Raw genomic sequence first — 19,123 nt, forward strand, 5'->3', positions numbered from 1 at the left:
CCCATGCAGAGAGCCCCAGCCTCCCTTGTCTCCTTTCACTGGTAAAATTACAAACTGGCCATTGTCAGTGGGATCCACCTGATCTCTCCAGAAGTATTTATGCTTTTTTTTTTTTTTTAAGTGCCTATTTGTGAATCACAAGATGTGATCCCTCAGTTAAGCCAATCCCTGATTCGTAGCTTTGTATAATGGATAAAATGATGTGGTTTTTGGCTACAAAATAGGTGTTACTTTATCAGCAAAATCATAAGCAACTTGGGAGTTCATAATGACCCAATTGATTGTTCCTCTTAGGATGTGACTCCCATAACTTTTACAATCCCAACTTGCCTTTCTCTAGTTTAAAAATTTTTGTTTTGTTATTTCTCCTAGACTATCATAGAGGGAAGATTTAACATTTTAATTCCCAGATGCTAAATATGCATAATTGGGAGTATAGCTCCTTTCAGGAGCTATCTGCAATGTTGAAAAGTTTTATATAAATCAATTAAAATGCAGTGGCAGAAATATTTGTTGAAAATAACATGGTAGTAAATCATTTTTCTAAGCAAACCACTGTATCAGATAAATCATCACCTAAACATTATTCATTTTGTAAGTTCATATTTTTACAGTTTTTTTGCACATGGCATGTATGGATATTCAGTGTTTTTCTTTGTGAGCTTCATAATTTTGAACAGAAAAAGAAATAGTGTAAAATTTAAATAGTGATTTTAGGATGCGGCATGATAAGAAATTTGCTTCATAACATTACAGGATAAGAGCACATACATATTCGGGTTGAGGGGTTTGAAAAAAGAGAAGTTTCCCATTAAGCTGCTGCTTTAAATAATCAAATGTATTTGCCTTTGATACACGCTTTCAGTAGTGGTTCCCTGCCTCCTTAAAGCTAGTAAGCTGAGCTCAATTTGCGTCTCAGTTCTTGAAATGCAACATCTTTATGAATACTGTATAAGTCATTGGACTTTGCCACCATACATGATGCCCTCAAGAACTTCAGAGGGGTATACAGTTTCTTGCCACTAACTAAATGGCCCAAATTGTGCCATTTTTATGTCTTTCTCTGTCCACTCCCTCCTCGGTCCCCGCAACTTCCTGCCCCTTCAGTGCGTTGCAAGGAATCTTTTGCTACAATTTTACGTTCACTCATTGAAGTGTGAGCCCCAGGGTGGCTCCAGCTCCTTGGGTGAAGGAAAGTGAAGAGTATGCGATTCAAAGGGCTATTTGTGTTGACATTTGTTTATGATAAATGTAACTCAGCACAGATGGGGATGGACTAGAATAAAGAAACCCATCAGTATTAGTCCATGGAGGAAATGCAGAGGCCCTGAACCAGAGCAGTTAGAATGGAAAAGGAAGTAACAAATTCAAGAGACATTCTAAGGGGTGCAATGGACAGGAATTCATGATTGTTCACTTATGGGAAAAACAGACAAGAAAAATCAGATTTTTAATTTGAACTCTGTGCTATTTTTTAATTAAAAAACAACAACAGTGCATAGCCACTATAGAAAATAATTAAATTATTTTAAACTTACAAGCATAAGGAAGAATATAAAAATATACATAATGCAAGTTAACTAGAGATAGCCTGATTTATGTTCTTTATATAACACACACACACACATGGGTATATAGTATATGTATGTACATAAATATATCTCAAAGATGGGTAAGGCAATTCATGTGAGCTTAAACCTGTATATTTCCCTATCAGGAAATTCCATAGGCTAAATTAGACATGTATACATATCTATGTGTGTATATGCATATATATCTTATATTCATTCATGTTATACATACCTTTGAGTTCCTTATTAAGATATATTTAAGTTATAGTCAACTTTTGCTATCACAAATAATGCTAATGTGTGCATTATTATAATTAAATGTTTGTATACATCTTTATTGATCGTTTCCTTAGGATAAATTCTCAGAAGTAGAATTACTGGATCAAAAAAGGCATTTGTGTTTTAAAGGTGATTGCTAGACATTTCTGCATTCAACATTTTCACATTGCCTTTCAGAAAGATTATACCAATTTATACCTCAAATAACAGCCTTACAGCACAGGTGACTGAGTGGGTGGTGATGCTATTAATTGAGTTAAACTACATAGGAGGAAAATCTAGTTTGTGAGAGGAAAATACTGGGTTCAGGTTGGGATATGGTAACTGAATTATTTTCATTAACTCCCTAGATATTCAAATTCCTTTGGATTATCTTTGTGATAATGATAACAATACTAAAACTAATAATAGCTGACATCCATCACACTGGGTGCTAAGCCCCTTGTACTTAATTCTCACAACCTTATTGCTGGTGGTAAAATTACCCCCATTTTATAGAAGAGAAAATTGAAGTCTGGAGCACTTGAGTTACTTGACCAAGGTTACAGGGCTAGTAAGTAGTACAACAGGAATTCAAATTGATACCAAGGTTTTCTTAGCAAATACATCTTAGAAGTACAGTATATATAGGGGGTGAGGTCATAGTAAGCTGTATTCTCAGGAATGTATAGTAAAGAGCAATAGCAAAAAAATGGTAGGTATAGTCAGTTAGAAAGTAACTGGTCTACCTAGTTTTTCTAGCATATTGCTAATTCTCCCCACTTTAAATATTGCCCATTCTTCAAAGCCAAGCCAACTAAGGTCACTCTTCATCAGTAAAGACTTTCTTGACCATCCCAGCACATTTCTTTTTCCCTTCCTTCCACTTGGGTCCCATTTGATGCCTGCCCACCACTGACCTTTATCACAGATTGCCTTACGCCAGTAGGTGTTTTTGAATGTCAAATCTTCCCCAATATTGTGTGAGTCATCTAAGGCAAATACTTTCAGTTAAGTTCATCAGCTCTTTTTGTACTTACTGGGCCGAATATAGTCTATTTTATTTGTACCAGCCTCAATCCTGTGAGATTAGTCCTATTATTATCTGTACTTTGTAGAGGAGCATCTAAGTCTCAGAAGGGTAATTCACTCAAGTTCACATACATAAATACCTATACAGGATATAACCCTTTATTGGTATACTGAGGTGATTGAGCATGACTTGAAGGAGAGTTAGTATTTGGATGGGCAGGAAAAAAAGGAGAAAGGGCTTTCGTGTTAGAACAGAGGTATGGAGACTAGAATATGAGGGAGTGTGGGGTAACAGCTAATAAATAGTCCCATGAATTAGGACATGAGTGTGACTGGGAGGAGCCTTCAGTGCAGCTCTGGCAGATGTGGACTTTTTCTCTGCCATGGGAAGCCTTTGAAGGTCATTTTTGAGCAGTAGGATATCTTTGGGCAATTTAAAAGCAGAAGACCAGAGCAATGATTTTCATAGCATCCTTTTTCCAAGGGCATCTCAAAGATGGCTAAGGGGATTCAAGAAAACTTGATTAAACTTGTACGTTTACCTATCGGGAAGGTCCATAGGCTAAAGCAGACCTCGTATTTATGTGCTTTTTGTAGGAATCACAACTCTATATGGTAGCAGTTGTTCTCTCATTCCTCACCAAAGCTCTAGTCATCATTGGTGTACTTACGTTAAGAAAGGAAAAGGAATGAGGGCTTAAAAGGTCTTTTGTTCAGAAGTCAAAATAATTGTCCATGGGAAGTAATTAAAAAGACTGGTGCCTAAGAACCTAATTCAAAGTAAAGGTGCCCCAGTACTGACAAGTCAGTGGTGAGCAGAATGGAAAGAAAACAATCTTGATGTAATAGAAACAGAGGCTAAAATTGATGAAAAGTATTATAGCATGAACCTTGGGAGGGAGTATTGAGTTTTCCAGTGACACTAGCTATGAACAATGAGGAGAGAATAAAAACTTAAGTAAATTTTTAAGGCAGAGTATATAAATGTTAAATAGGAGTCAAATCATATCACTGACATTTATGTAATGTCAAAAAGACATCTTAGATCAAGGGGAAAAAACATAAGCAATTCTTTTGCAGAGTCAGGTACTGTTATCAGACTGATAAGCCAGAATTTTATTAATTTTGGTTAATCTTTGAAGAAACCATTTTGAAAGCAGACTTGAAGTATATGAAAAAAAAATCAACTTTTAAATGAGATATTTTCAAAATCAAATGTTTTAAAAGTAAAATTGAGGCTATTTTGGAAATTCTCTATTTTAGGCAAATTAAGAGATCATCTTCTTGATAGCTAGTTTTAATATGTTGTTTAGAATTTCATACTTTTATCTTCATTTCTCCATTTCTCCTGCATGCCCCTTCTCAGATTCTCCCTCCTGAAAATTCTCTTTAAAATGTGAGATCTTCTTGCCTGACAACCTTTTTAAGTGAGAACCAGTTTTATCTACTCTGGCCAGATTGTAATCTGATAATCTTGTTATGGACCAAAAAACACCATATTTATGTGTTCCCTAAAGTCAGTGGCTATGAGAAGGTAGAAAAGAGGTGAACATAAAAACCATAAAAAAAACACAATGATTTTCAACTTTTTGCTTGATTAATTTTTAAACAAAATGGAAAAATAAATGATTTACTAAGGATTCTGAATATGCCTTTTAAATTCACTAAATTTTAATGGGAACTTGCCCCCAGATTGTATAAACATTTCTTTTTTATAATAACAAACCTCCAGAAACTCTGCTAGATGTGTTTAACCTCTTAAAGACAAAATGGCAAAAATTTACAAATGAGAAATTTATGGATAGCTGTTTTATGTCCTCTTGTGACCACAATATGGAAACCCACAGGTTTTGGGCTAAGATATTTAGTCCCTTAAATAAACTGTAGAGTCTGGAGAGAGTTGTTTAAAAGAGAAACAGTTTAGAAGTTTAAAAATAGTCATAATTTAAGAGTATCTTTTTATTTTTATTTTTAGCATATGCAAGTATCATAAGCCACACCTTGAAAATAAATATATTTGGGAATATATATTAAAACCCATCTTTGAGTAAAATGGATGTGATATGATACTGTTAGAGTGGAAAATGCATAGCCTGGTACGTCTCTGTTCAACTTTATCTCCCATGTTTTCTTTAATAAGACCAGTGTTAACTTAGCAGGAAAAGTTATTCGCAGACCTGCTGAGATTCTCTTCACTCTACACAATGCAGATGTTATTAAACTGGGGAGATAGATTAATGTATTTCCTGCTAATTCCATAGAGGAGAACATGTATCTTTATTGATGTTAATGGGCGGCCTCTCATTATGTTATAGAATAATCTGCTGTAGCAAAGGCTTTTCTTCTAAAGAACTTCATAACATTTAAAGGTTAATATGAGAGGTAAAGAACAATATCTTAAGATAAGCGTTTTTATTACAGAACCTGATGGGGTGGTTTTTATTAAATTACATGATGATTTGAATGGGGAAGAAGAAAAAGTGCATCGCTTCTTGCCCTCAACTTTAATGCCTTTAATCAAATAATGACCTTCTGGAAAATAGTTAATTTTAAGCATTTGGAAAGATCAATACCACTTTGCCACCAAAAAATGGCCTAGATGATGAAATTTGATGTATTTAAAGTATCATTTCACCCTTCTAACCTAGTAAATAATTTAAAATGCTTTTAGTATTGCTTTGCCACTGTTTTGTTTCTCACTGTTTAAAGTGTTATGATTATTCTCGACAAAAGGTTAGAAGTTGCTGTGTGAAGCACCCAGGTCTGGGGTTGGTTGTACTTCCATTAGGCCTCTCTGTGTTAGAGCCCTGGAAAAAGTAGTATTATTTAATGCCATATTTGAGGTAGAGTGTAGATGAAGCATAAAAAGTGTGAAAATGCAACCCTTTGGAATGTTAAAGGGATTGTTTAAAACATTATTAGTCACTTTGTATCTCTTGTGATGTCCGTAAACCTTTATGCTAAAGGTAAAAGAATCAGTAGCTCTGACAATTAGAACCCATTTCCCCCATCCCCAGCTTATAGAACATTGATATGAAATTACCCTTGAGTGCTGACAGCTTTGTAAATAAAAAAAAAATTGCCCTCTATTAGCATGTTTGTGGGCAGATTAAAAACTGACTTCATTAGCATAAGTAACACTTACAGATTCTTTTAAAAGTAGAAAATTATTTGCTGAATGATAAATTGCTAGCTTTATAGTTAGTTGTTGTTCAGAATGTACTCATTCAAAATGCCTAGTGTAGTTTAGTCTACAATACTGAATTTTTTGTGTTAGAAGTACTATTTAATGGATTATGTACTTAATCCTTGTTCCTGCTACTTGCTAAAATGTAATTCATGCTTTCCACTAAAATGTTTGTATCAAATACCTCCCTATTTAGATTGATTTCTTTTAATATCATATTATACTATATGCTTCAGAGATTGGAGCAAAATACTCCTGCAAATAACACATAAAAGAAGAGGGGGAGAATAAATACAGACTATAAAATGTTTTGCTTTTTAGAACTCAAATCACCATTCTATTTTTTAAAATGTATTTTTCCTTCTTAGTTGCAGCAAGAATTATTTGTCATTTTCTTTCTTTTTTTTATAGCTCTTGGGTTTAAAATGTATTTGTATATAGTGGTAATATATACGTATCTGTGTATTGTATTAAAAGACTTTTTTACAAAGTCTTTTTTACAAAATACTGGTCTGTTTTCCCCAGGAAAACTAATTGTGTTACATGCTCCCATCTCTGTCACACACTTGGCCCTGTAAGAGTTCTCTTTTTATGTGTGTGAGACTATATAGGTACAATAAATTTATTCGTAAAATGAGGTTACTTTCCTGACCATTAAAACCATTGTGCACCCCTTATCTGTTAAAATGTTAGAAGTGAATTGACTTGAATTAACTGTATAAAAAGAGCGGAGTTGAAATCAGAGATTGAATTTGGTTGGAAATTAGCAGCTGAGAGATGAAGGAAGGTGCCAGAATTTTTATTTAAATGTGGTACAACAAGATTCTGTCAGTAAAGCACATCATTAGAATATTGAGTTTAGAACTGCTAATTTTTCCTTTAAAATGAGCATACAGTCATGTGTTTCATGGACCATAATAAATTGCCATTGTTTTGTCATTGAGTTTGTTTTGCTTTTTTTTTTTTCAGTACTGGTTTGGCAGTCATTCTGCATTTTCTCGTTTCCTTTTTTCCCCCCAGATCTTACATTTCTTTAATAGATCCCTAACCAAAACCAGTCAAAAGAATGTTATTTATTTCATGCAGTCTTGGGTTTAGCATCTTTTGCACCATTTTCTTGCTTACAGTGGCAAGACATTTGCAGATGGTTCTTGGTTAGTCCAAAGTACATAACAGTATTTCCTTTGTGGCAGATGGATTTAAGACTTTTAGTTCTCAATAAATGTAGGTTTACAATACATAACTTTACAGGATTTGTGTTGTATATAACAGGTTTGAACATATTATCTCAGAATTCATCTGCATGGCATTTTCAGCTTATTCAGGGTCCATGCCAGTTTTTTTAAGTAATAGGGGGAGCGCTGTGATTGATAGCAACAGCTCAAGGCGTGATTTTGAATAGAAACAAAGGGTTTAGAACAGAAGGTGTCAAATTAAACTTTGTCAGTTTGAAAAGTAGTAACATCCTGAAAGTTTTACTAATTTATTTACATGTGGCTACTGTTTATATTTTACCCTCTTTATATGCAGTGTAATGTTGCTTGGCAAATTTACTACATTTAAAGTTTAGGTTGTTCCTTGTACCATTTTAGTTTACTGAGAATGGATCCGTCTCATTATTTTGACGCTGTTAGTCTCCTGTCTTTTCTACTATTCAGAACAGTTGTGATCCAATTTTAATGTTGGGAGTAGGTCCCTACTCCTGCCTGTAGTTTTACAATATTTCAAGTCCCAGAGACCGCTCTCAAAAATGTACTTATGTTCACATTTTGCAACAGAGTGTTGTGTTTCATTCCTCTTTTCTCCTCTACCCAGTAAATCTATAAATTTATCATTTAAAAACCATATAGTACTTAGGGGAGTCATTATTTTTATTTGTTAAATGTTACAAATATTCTGACATGTTCGTCTTCCCAAATTTATATGCTCTAACAGTATCTATCACTTATGCAAAAGTAACCTAGAAAATGGTATTGGGGAATTAGAAAGCATTTGGCTTTTTTAGTAACTTTCTGCAAGACATAGATCAGATTACTGTCATCATTAATAGAGTTTCAATCGATAGAATTTGAGGTAGTCACAATATTCCAAGGCATTGAAATAGTATTAGAATAAATTAATCTTATTTTTGCCAGTGTAAATTGGGAATAAGCCAATTTATTTCTCTGCTGACAAAGAACTGACATGTCAAAATATCTGTTCTGCATTAATTTTTAAGAGATATGCACATCAAGTAAAGCAACCCCCCACCCCCACATTTTTTGTCATTTTTGGAATACCCTTGTAGAACTAACAGTTCCCAGCTGCACCGTTAAATATTTTTCTAAGAAGCATCTGATTTCAGTCTCTTAAAATCATCTTGTTTCTTGAAAGGCTAGCAGAGACATGCTTCAAACTTATAATTCATCAAATTATTTTTAGATAAGGAATTAGAAGTATTATTTAAGGGCAGAGGTTAATAGCAAACTACTGGAAATGTTATGTTAGTCATGGGCAATTAATAAAAATAAGGATCTATTTCATAAGTATAGAGACACAGAAGTGACAATATGAACAAAATATTTGTTGAATGAGTCGGGGCTCTTTTCCTGAAATATTTGTTAAACCAGTGTGAGTGTGATTGTTTAGGAATTAGCTATCATTATTAGCCATTTTAAAAGAACTAATGATTTTCTTTTCCAAAGAACATCTGTGATCCACATGTTTTTTTCACATATATCCAAGTACTAACTGATCTCTGCGTTAAAAAGTTTCTAAAGGATTTGAAAATTATTGGAGTTTTCAGCTTTCTCCAAGAAGCTTTTCTTACATGAATCATTCTTAATTTAACTTTTAGCAGTTTTTAGTTACAAGCATTTATTTCTAAAAAAAATTCTTAGATGCTCCATGTTTAGCACTTATTGAAATAGTATAAGACTAGCTAAATTAAAAAAAAATAAAAAGGTTCTGGTATGAACCTTCTAACATCTCTTGAAAGGTAAATAAAATTGCAGTATTTACTGCGTTTAGGCATGGGGGCCTGTCAATTGCCATAGCTGATGAATGGAGACAAAGGGAGAGGAGGAAAGTAATCTTCACCATGGTTAATATTCAAGCCTATAGGCTTTTAAATATATAGCTAAAACCCTCACAGCATCAAAACTTAGAGGTCAAGTATAAAGAAATAGTTTAGACCTAGGAAAATGTGAAGTATTTTCGTGGCTTAATCTAGATAACTAAACATTTGCCAATAAGAGCTAAATAACCATCTTCAGGGCACCATATGCAAGTGGGTCTCACATATTTCAATTCTCAAATACAGTTTTGTAGTTAATTTTATACTCATAAATAGATCTTAAATATCATATATATTATTCTGGAAATAAACATAGAAATGCCTTGGTTAGAAGAGAAGCATGTTCGATGACACTGTAATCACAATAATTATTATTTTTTATTTAGATAATAGTCTTTCAGGTAAACCTTCGATTTACTGCCTGCTCTCTCAGCCTTGAAGTATGCGTTCAGTGGCATTGAATACGTGCATGATTGTGTGACCATCCCCTTGTACATATTCGTTTAATGAAAAGACCTGTTCAGTAGAGAATCAAAGCATCCTTAGAAAAATTGGTAGCGCTCATGAGGGTTAGCAGCAGTCACCCTTGGCTGGTTAGTAGCTGGGCCGTGGAAAGCTCATATATCAGTCCTCCATCTTTTCTTTCAAAATCTCTCAACTAGGCCGTTTGGGGGAGAATAGGCCTTGCTACTGCCCATTGTATATTGCAGTTGGAAGGAGAATTTTCTCTCCAATGGTTCAGTTGAAAAGAAGGTGAGGAAAATTATACCATTCTCACCCCAGAGGTAACATTGCAAACAAAAACAAAAAACATTTTCTGTTTTCTCCTTGGCGAGTTCTAAAAATCAGATAAATAAGAAACTGTATTCTTTCCATTCACATCCAGCTAATTTACTTGGAATTTTCAAGAAGCCCCTTTGTCTTAGGTCGAGTTCCCTGAAGTAGAGCCTAAAATGGGGAATCAGATGCTCCTGATTTAGTGAGGGGACCTGGAAGGAGCAAGGGAGGATAGGGAAGATGGGGTCCAGTAAGAATGTGGTCTTCAGGTAAAGTATCTGTTGATGGGCGGAGGGAGCAGAAAGAATGGGGGAGCCATCTCTAGAGAGGAAATTGAAGGGTAGACTGAGTTGATATTTTGGGGCAAGAGGGCAGAGACTTTGTACCATTGGGTCAGCCAGTTACTGGCCACCCAGGTGAGGGGGTCAGTGAGGAAGTGGAGTAACTGTTGAGGCATCTCTAGGTGAGATGGTCCCAAGACACTTCTCCAGAGAAGAGTGTGGCTGTAAGCTATTAGCAGGCAGCCCAGCAGCTGGGGGTGGTAGCCTTGGCTGGTGAAGGAGGTCTGAATGGATTCCCCTCCCTTCCTCTCCATCTGATTACTTAGCATCCTCATGGCAGCCAAGATGAAGAAGGTCTGAGGTGGTGATTAGAAAACGTTAGGCAGTGTACTATGTTGAACCACGCAGTTCTTAATCAATAATCTGAGGAACAAAAACTGGGTCTTAGGAGGCATCAGAGAAGTTCAGGTTTTGGCATTCATGGGGCATTTCCTTCTCTCTTTGCTTTGGAAATCTATTAAGATGATTGCCAGACAAATCATATGTGTACACTGCAGTGGGCAGAAAAACAGGACTCCAAGCTGTCTTTTAGGAAAGTTCTTCCTTGGAGAGTTTTTCTGACACCTATGCTAATCATGACCCCATGCATTGGACAGTGTTCTTGCTCACAGAACTGCCCATGTCCTTTCTTTCTCTTTCATACACACAGTGACACACATATATACACACACATATTCACACACAGTTTCCTTTCCAAATCAAAAACTGCAAACTTAGGGAATCCTTTTAGAAAAACATTATTCTAAAACCCTATTATATCTCTTCTTAAATACTTTTAGGACTTCAGGTGGCCACTCATCAGACAAGAAAGTTAGGCGAGACTCGAAGGACGTAGCTTTATTTTTCTCCTGTGTCACCTATTGCAGAGTCCGTCGGACATGAGTCTTGCTCGTGGAGTCTGAAAAATATGACCCTTCTTTAAGATGCAAGTCAGAGTGTTTATTAGAAACAGAGCCTGCCTCCTCGACAGCCACAGCTATTCTCTTGTTAACACATTATTAAAAAAAAAAAAAAAGAAAGAAAAATTGTGAAGTGGAGTGGAGTGTTTTGAGTTTATAAAAAAAGTTAACTTCACAGGGTCTTTTCTTTTCAAGCTCCTAATGGAAGCTGTCCGCCCCACCATAGGCATGAATTGACCTATAATTCTCTTGTCTCTAAGGGGTGGTTGTGTGAGCTGTTACGTTGGAAAGAAGATCCTTCTCCAGAAAACAGGACCCTGTGGGAGAACCTCTCCATGATCCGAAGGTTCCTCAGCCTTCCGCAGCCAGAACGTGACGCCATATATGAGCAGGAGAGCAATGCGGTGCATCACCATGGTGACAGGCCGCCCCACATCATCCATGTTCCAGCAGAACAGATTCAGGTTCGTTTACCTGGGCCAATTCAATACAGCACTAAGTCAACAGAGCTTTCACTTAGCAGGGAAATTTATGTTTCTTCTTCCCAGCAGTTCTACACACAGGCTTTTAAAGCAAGAGATAGCAGTGCACTGCCATCTTGCTCGGGGATAAAAGGAAAATGAACCCACTTTGTCCAACATGTGTTTTGCGTTCCTCTCTCCCCATCTCCTCACCCCCAAAGTGGCAGGAACCCTTTTCACACTTCATGGTTTGGCGAGTCTTTCTCCGTTAGAATTTGGTTGTTGGCGTGTGAGAGCTTAAACATTTTTTTTAAATCAGAATTTAAAACATACCACCTATTTTTTAACTAATACCAACATTGCCCCCAAGGAAAGGAATTACTGTTGCTTCTGTAGAGGAATTGTGTTGAATCACAATTTTGTGCCTTGGATTCTGTCCAGATGGAGGAGGGGAGGGAACCCTAATTGGAATCGTTCTTCTGACTCCTTGGCCCTTCCTTCACCTTGTACCTATCTCCCTACACCCTCACAGAACACAGATTAGGCGTGAGTCATGTCTGTTTGTCTTTCCTTTAGAGCCCCTCTCCCACCACCCTTGGGAAAGGAGAGTCTAGAGGCGTTTTCTTACCAGGCCTGCTGACCCCTGCACCGTGGCTCGGTGCTGCTCCTCAGGTGAGCGGGCACAAGTTCCCCTTGCCAGCAAGAGAGGGAGACAGAGAGGGTGGCGTCAAGACCTACTCCCTTGGTCAGGATATTCAGTCTTTCAGAGGGCACACTCACCATGGTGGGGGCCAAAGAACCTTGTGCCAGCAGATTCAGCCTTGTGCTTCACTTGTCATGTCAGTGGACTTGTCCCCATTCATCCTTTGAGGGCACTCCCCTAGGCATTAGATTGGAAAGCTCTGGGATCAGGTTGTTTGTGGCTGCTCTCAAGGCCTCAATTGCTTAGGAAGTTTCTATTAAATCTAAGGGGCTGCTTTTACCTTTCCCCTTTAAGGGAAAACGCTATTGCCTTCCATTGTCCTAAAAGTCTATCTTTGGTGAATCACCTGCATTATTTCTGAGTATTGCTGTTAAAAAATGTGTGTGTGTGTGTGTGTGTGTGTGTGTATATATATATATATATACACACACACATATATATATACATATGTATGTATACACAGACACATATATACACACATATATAGCTAAAAACAATAATAGCATTATCCATCCACTAGGAAAAAAAATGCTTGAGTGTGTATTCAAGATAAATTACAAAAGAGCATCCCTTAGGATATCAAGCACTAAAATAATCGTGAAAGCCTGAGAAACTTACTGTTTAGCAAAAACAAAAAGAGAAAGATACACCTTAATAAAAATAGTACTTGTTTGAAAATGTAAATCGTTTTTAATAAAATTGCTTCTTAGGGGGATAAAAGGAAATGCTTAGGCGCAGTATAAATGTTCTACTGTTTTGCCGCTTCCTCAAGTTGATTTGCTGGTAAGAATTATGGGTATCGAGGACAGGATGTGCCTGTGTCGCCGTTTGTTATGTGTCATTATGTATGGAAATTACAGCACATATACAGATACTAATTATGAAAACGTGTCTGTATACACTAAATTTAAATCCTAATCACATCTGAGTGTACTATAGACAAAACAATTCGCTAGCCATTGTGCAGCAGATTGAACCTTTATTTTTCAGTAAGAAAAAACTTGCAGTGTCAGCCTGGTACAATTTGGTAAGAAATTGTGTGTGTGTTAAATCGGAACTGTCTGGTAGGAAATTCACAAATGTGAGACTCTCAGAAGTCCTCTGGACTCCTAAGAGATCATGCTGAAGAAGAGCAGAGGCTTATCCATTTCATTGGGACCTTAAAGAAAACTGGCTATTCTTGTTCCATGTGTTAGCCATCCGATGACATGGGGCATCACACATTGCTTTGCCGGCTCTGTAGCTCGCCTTTCTAAAATGCCTTTGACATCCTCCTCGATCTTGCTTTTAAATCTTTGTTAATTATTGATGTCATAATTTGCTTTGCTGTCAGCACCTTTGATGCGCAACCTATGGGTGAAGTTGATGGCTCACATTTGCAGAGTGCGTAGTTAACACTTCCCATGAGGCAGACTGAAAATCGAGGGTAGGGAGGCCCCACTGATCCGTAGCCTCCCCAGACTCTGTTCATTTCTCCCGTTTTTAGTTCTTACCACTTTAACTTTTTCCCTGATGCTGTGGGCCACTCTGCGGGCCTGCCACTGGGGCCTGAGCCCATGTCCCCATCCAGGAAGCTGTCTGTGGGATTCATAAGCACATCCTGGCTAATTCTAGAGGGCTTCGCGCGCCCCTGTGCAAAGGAGAACGCAGAGCTGATTGTTCACTTGTTCCTTTCCAGCAGCAGCCGCCTCAGCAGCAGCAGCAGCCGGCCCCCCCAACCCCGCAGCCGCAGGCACAGCAGCCGGCAGGCCCCCGGCTCCCCCCGCGGCAGCCCACCGTGGCCTCGCCCGCTGAGGCTGAGGATGACAACCGCCAAAAGACCCGGCCGCGAACGAAGATTTCCGTGGAGGCCCTGGGAATCCTCCAGAGTTTCATCCAAGACGTAGGCCTGTACCCGGATGAAGAGGCCATCCAGACTCTGTCTGCCCAACTTGACCTTCCCAAGTACACCATCATCAAGTTCTTTCAGAACCAGCGGTATTATCTCAAGCACCACGGCAAACTGAAGGACAACTCCGGGTTAGAGGTGGATGTGGCCGAATACAAAGAAGAGGAATTGCTTAAGGATTTAGAAGAGAGTGTCCAAGATAAAAATGCTAACACCCTTTTCTCGGTGAAACTAGAAGACGAGCTGGCAGTGGAAGGGAACACAGACATTAACTCAGACTTGAAAGACTGAACTAAAAGTATTATTTTCATTCAACAGTGCCACTGGTATTTACAACAAAATGAAACGTCCACCTGTATTCTCTCAGAAAAACCTTTGTTGTTCATGGTTTGGCCAATGAATCTTCAGAAACTTGCACAAACAGGAAAGTTAAGAAAGATAGTACAGACTGCACTAAATGTTTTACTCTGTTTTACAAACTGCTTGGCAGCCCCAGGTGAAGCATCGAGGATTGTTTGGTATTAAAAATTCAAATTTCTGTTCACGGGACGCACCCAGGTGTGTACCCCATAAGCATGATACCAGTGATTTTTTTTTTAATTATTATTATTCTGGAGCCTCAAACAAGCATTATAACTTCTGTGATTATTTCCTTCCTTTAATTATTTCTGTAACACTCCACACTGATCTTTGGAAACTCGCCCCTTATTTTAAAAAGAAAAAGAAAAAAAAGAGTTTGTTACTCTATGTATGTTACAAAAGAACTATAGACTGTGGAATGCAGTTTAAAGATGACATATGCCAACAAATGCCTTGTATTATATGGCACTGCCGTAATTCAAATTTGTTTTTATTTTGGAAATAAAAGTTCACTGTAATTTTTTTCCATTCTCATTGTTACAATAATTTTTTTTTAAATGAAAAGAAAATGTGAAACACAATTTAGTCCTCATTATTTATTTGTAGATCCTGCAGCATCACGTTGTAATTAATTTTTTGGAAGTTTCCGTTAAATGTAATATTGCTTCTCTTGTTACCATACTGATTCTTTTCTATTTATAAATGTATTTTGATGGGCAGTAAAACAAAGTGTCTTAAAAGTTTTAAATAGAGAAAATGTGCTTTACACAGTTGCCTATAAAAAGTGCTCTATGTTATCCAAGCAATTCATACTATAAGCTTCACTCTTATTGTTGTATGCAATTTTTACTATCATGCAAATAAGCTTAGGTAAATAAAACTAATAGATCACCTTAGAAAATTATGCAATTAATGTGAAAATAATTGATGTTTGCAATGTGTCTTCCTTTGGTTTACAATCAATTTTAAAGCTACATCTGTATAAAATTTCTGTATAAAGGTGTATTTCTTTTTTATGAGTTTATGGCTATGAAAACACCAGCTATTTTGTTACAGCTGGCTGTTTTTATAAGTGTATCACAATTTTCTTTATGCAGAAATGTTCTGATTAGGAGTGGTTATTGACTGTAACTACACAATTAAAATTGTTTGTATGGTATGACATGGTAGGGTTTGTCTGCTTATGTGAAGTAACTTTGAAGAGTCAAAGATGGCCCTCAGTTAGGTGCATGTTAATACTTCCTTGATGATATTTTACTGATTTGAAAAAGAACAATTGAAAAGTCCCATGAAACACTGTAAATTTAAATCACAAACACATGCTCATTTTTAAAGCTTCTGAGGATGATAACCTGTTTTTGGTTAACATTTTGCTTAATAAACAGAGATAGCACTATAGTCTAAAGACTCTCCAACAAAAACAGAAATCCAGTCTCTAGCAGTTATGTGCTTGGAATGGCTTCATCTGCATTTATTTCTCAATACTTCAATTATGGCAACACTTTTTTTAAAGCTAATGTATAAATATTTTTAAAGGCCATTAATACTAACAAAATAAGTAAGGAAAAATGGGCCTTCTGTATTAAAAACTCCATAATAAGCAATGTATTTTTTAAAGTTATAAATGGAATATAAGTTAATAACGTGTTCAGTTGGTTGTGTATGTCATAACTAGAAGAACTACATGAAAATAAGAACACACCTGGAATTGAAACACAGTTGTCAAAATTCTTGCAACATAAATTAAACTGCGTCAACTCCAAGATACAAAATGAGGTGTGCTAATGGTCATAAAAAGGATTGAGGCCCATGTTGCAGGTTTTTATTATTATTTTCTTCGTCTTCACTTTATCTTTTGCTTACTCCTCTTAAGGTTTCCTAGAAGTTAATAAGGGTATCTGGGTTCCTTCATACTTGGGTCAGAAATTGTCCATTCTCTTCCTGTCATTACCCCAGGCCCTGCTAAGCTCATTGGTAGGCAACTGTGCTGCTTTAGTGTTCAACTTTTACTTAGGAAACCGAAACGGGGTCATTGAAAAACTCCCAATTCAGCTTTAAAAGTACTATTTACTTCTGAAGCACAGCTGAAGTACTCTGAAGGCAGCTGGTTTGCTGCAAACTTAAAATTGATTGAAAACGTTTTAAATTCTTTTAAGTAAGAAAACAACTTTTAAACATTCTGGCTCACTGGAGCTCAGACTTTCATTTGAGCAAAAGGAATCTGAATTAATAAAATAAAAATTAGATGTCATGTATTAAAAAAGTGAAATAAATAGAAACTAATATGCCATGAAGTATTTAAGAAAACCTTATTCCTCTTTTCTCTGAGTTTAAGGAAAAGGCTACAGCAGAGAGAAGACTTTTTTTTAACCAGCCCAACACTTAACATAAGGTGTGAGGTATGAAATTTAATAATTTTTTTTTTTTGTAAGGAGAAATTGGTTTGCAAATAAGATTTTTCCATTCCCCATAACCTAACTTTTGAAGTAACATTCTCAATGAATTGATGAGTCTCTGTAAGGAATCAGCATAACAATACTAACAAAATTCTTGTTTATACCCTATAACTTAAGCAGCATAATTCTGCTAATAGGATATTATAAACCAAAAAAAGAAAAAAAAGCACATGTCATTAAACAATCATGGAGTGAGCAAAATTATTTTCAGGAAAGATGACACATTTTGGAAAAGATTTGTCTGGGTGATTTAACACATTGCTCCCCTGATGTCATTTATCGCTCACACCAGTCCTCTGGTTGCCAGTGGCGATGGTACAGTTCCTTGAACAAGTTTCATTGTGTCCAAGTATTTCAGAGACTTTTAAAAGCTGGGCATGACATAGCGCTTCGTGCTGTTAAGACCTTAGCAGAGTCAGGTAGTTTACGGGTAATATTCAACCTTGTACATCTGAATGTGTCATGGATTCCTTCCCTCAGCACTTTGCCACTAATTTGTATTACACTCTGTGGCCATATAATACTTGCACATTATGCAAAAAATAATGTTGATAATATCTCCTTGGCACAAAATATGCAGAGTTGACACATAACCTTTGAAAACCAAGGTAACTAATATGTTTGTGTGTGCCCTAGTTGTGTGGCATTTGGTTACAAAGTCTGTACATATTATGTATAAAATGTGTATAGATTAACATTTAGTCCTAATGAATTCTGAGCTTAAACGAAGTGGTTTTTTTTTCAAGTAGTGATATCTATATCTGTGCTTATTTAAAATATATAGCTTGAGTAGAAAACATTTTCAAATGGTTCGATTAAAAATGACAATCCCATACATTCCATTAGTAAATTCTGCCCTATTCCCTACTGTTATCAGCTGATATTAAGCTCCTTGATTGTCACGATATTATCAATAAATGAGGTATTCTAAACTGCCTGGTGATATTTTCAAAAACCAATTAAAATGTACATACCCTATTAAACAGCCTATAGAAATAGGACTGTTTTGTTAAGCCAGAAATTTGCATGGTAGTGTGGAAACCAATGGCAGTCCAAAAATATTAATCATATCTAGAATATCAGAAGATACTAATGCTATAGTCTACCTTACAAATAAATATTTTTGACTTTTTAAGGGAGTGTATTATGGATTCAGTGTTTCTTCTGAGGTAATCCTTTTAATGTAAATACTACTTGCATGCCTTTTTGACAAAAGCTAAGCTACAATCTATTAACATACACATTTTTGATATAAAAGTACCCTTATTAAAGAAATGTGGTGAAGGTGTATGTCCAGAATACTATACCTGTTTACAGTACCAAATGTTAAATAAAAATAATTTGGAATTAATGTTTAAAATGACGAGCAACATTTTTAAGCCTTACTTATATTACCCTACTTACGTGGGTCATATATATTTCCAAATTTAATTTGATCAAAAATAATTCTACAACAATTCCATTATGGCTTCTTGCTTTATACCAAGGTTGTGTATTGTCACTTTCTTCCATCAACTATTCTCAACTGCTAATATTCCTACTGATATTAAAAGCACATGACTTGAGTTGTGTTCTCTGGGAATGCCTTAGAGGAATAGGTTATATTTGTTGCCTTGCAAAATAAACACTCGCAAAGGAACTAAAATAACATATTTTGCACTAAGTTAAATGCCGAAGACTTCTTTCATTCTTTTGCTAGTTGATTCATTTTACTGTTATTGAGTTTTTGCTCTCTATGGTATTTAAAATTTTTTTCATTCCAGTGACAGTCTATAATTCATACCCTTATGCCCTCCAAAAGAAATGAACTGATTTGCCACTCACAGAAGGACCAACAGTGCCTGATAAATGACAATGTTGACAACATTCAAACATGTGTGTCCATTAATTTGTTCAGTCTGTGGCAATGTGATGCAAAATGAGCATTTGTCCAGAGCACAACCTGTCCAAAAGCATCTTAATATGGGGACAGGTTTCACATACTCCACCTTTGTTTCCAATTTTAATTTCCAAATATTTGTTTTACCAGATCTCTCATAAAAAGCTTTCCCACCCTCTGAGGTTCCCTTCCTAACATCACCCTCAAATATGCTTAAAATTATAGCAACAACATTTATGGAATGCTTCATTTGAAA

The 19,123-nt window shown here is 36.3% G+C and overlaps 1 protein-coding gene across 9 annotated transcripts in view; it reads left to right on the top strand.

The window, feature by feature from the left end:
* SATB1 (SATB homeobox 1) overlaps positions 1-15,691 on the top strand; it is a 97,442-nt gene extending 81,751 nt beyond the window's left edge. For 5 of the 9 annotated variants that reach the window (XM_074312791.1, XM_019726015.2, XM_074312792.1 and 2 more), the window contains 3 exons: positions 11,381-11,584; positions 12,158-12,253; positions 13,963-15,691. In XM_074312791.1, the coding sequence (XP_074168892.1) occupies positions 11,381-11,584; positions 12,158-12,253; positions 13,963-14,463 (801 nt within the window). In that variant the 3' untranslated portion in view covers positions 14,464-15,691. The remainder of the gene's footprint in view (positions 1-11,380; positions 11,585-12,157; positions 12,254-13,962) is intronic. The other 4 variants (XM_074312795.1, XM_019726018.2, XM_019726016.2 and 1 more) reach the window with 3 other exon arrangements.
* Positions 15,692-19,123: the final 3,432 nt, after the last annotated feature.

The sequence above is a fragment of the Rhinolophus sinicus genome, linkage group LG10, assembly GCF_036562045.2.
Source record: "Rhinolophus sinicus isolate RSC01 linkage group LG10, ASM3656204v1, whole genome shotgun sequence".
NCBI lineage: Eukaryota > Metazoa > Chordata > Mammalia > Chiroptera > Rhinolophidae > Rhinolophus > Rhinolophus sinicus.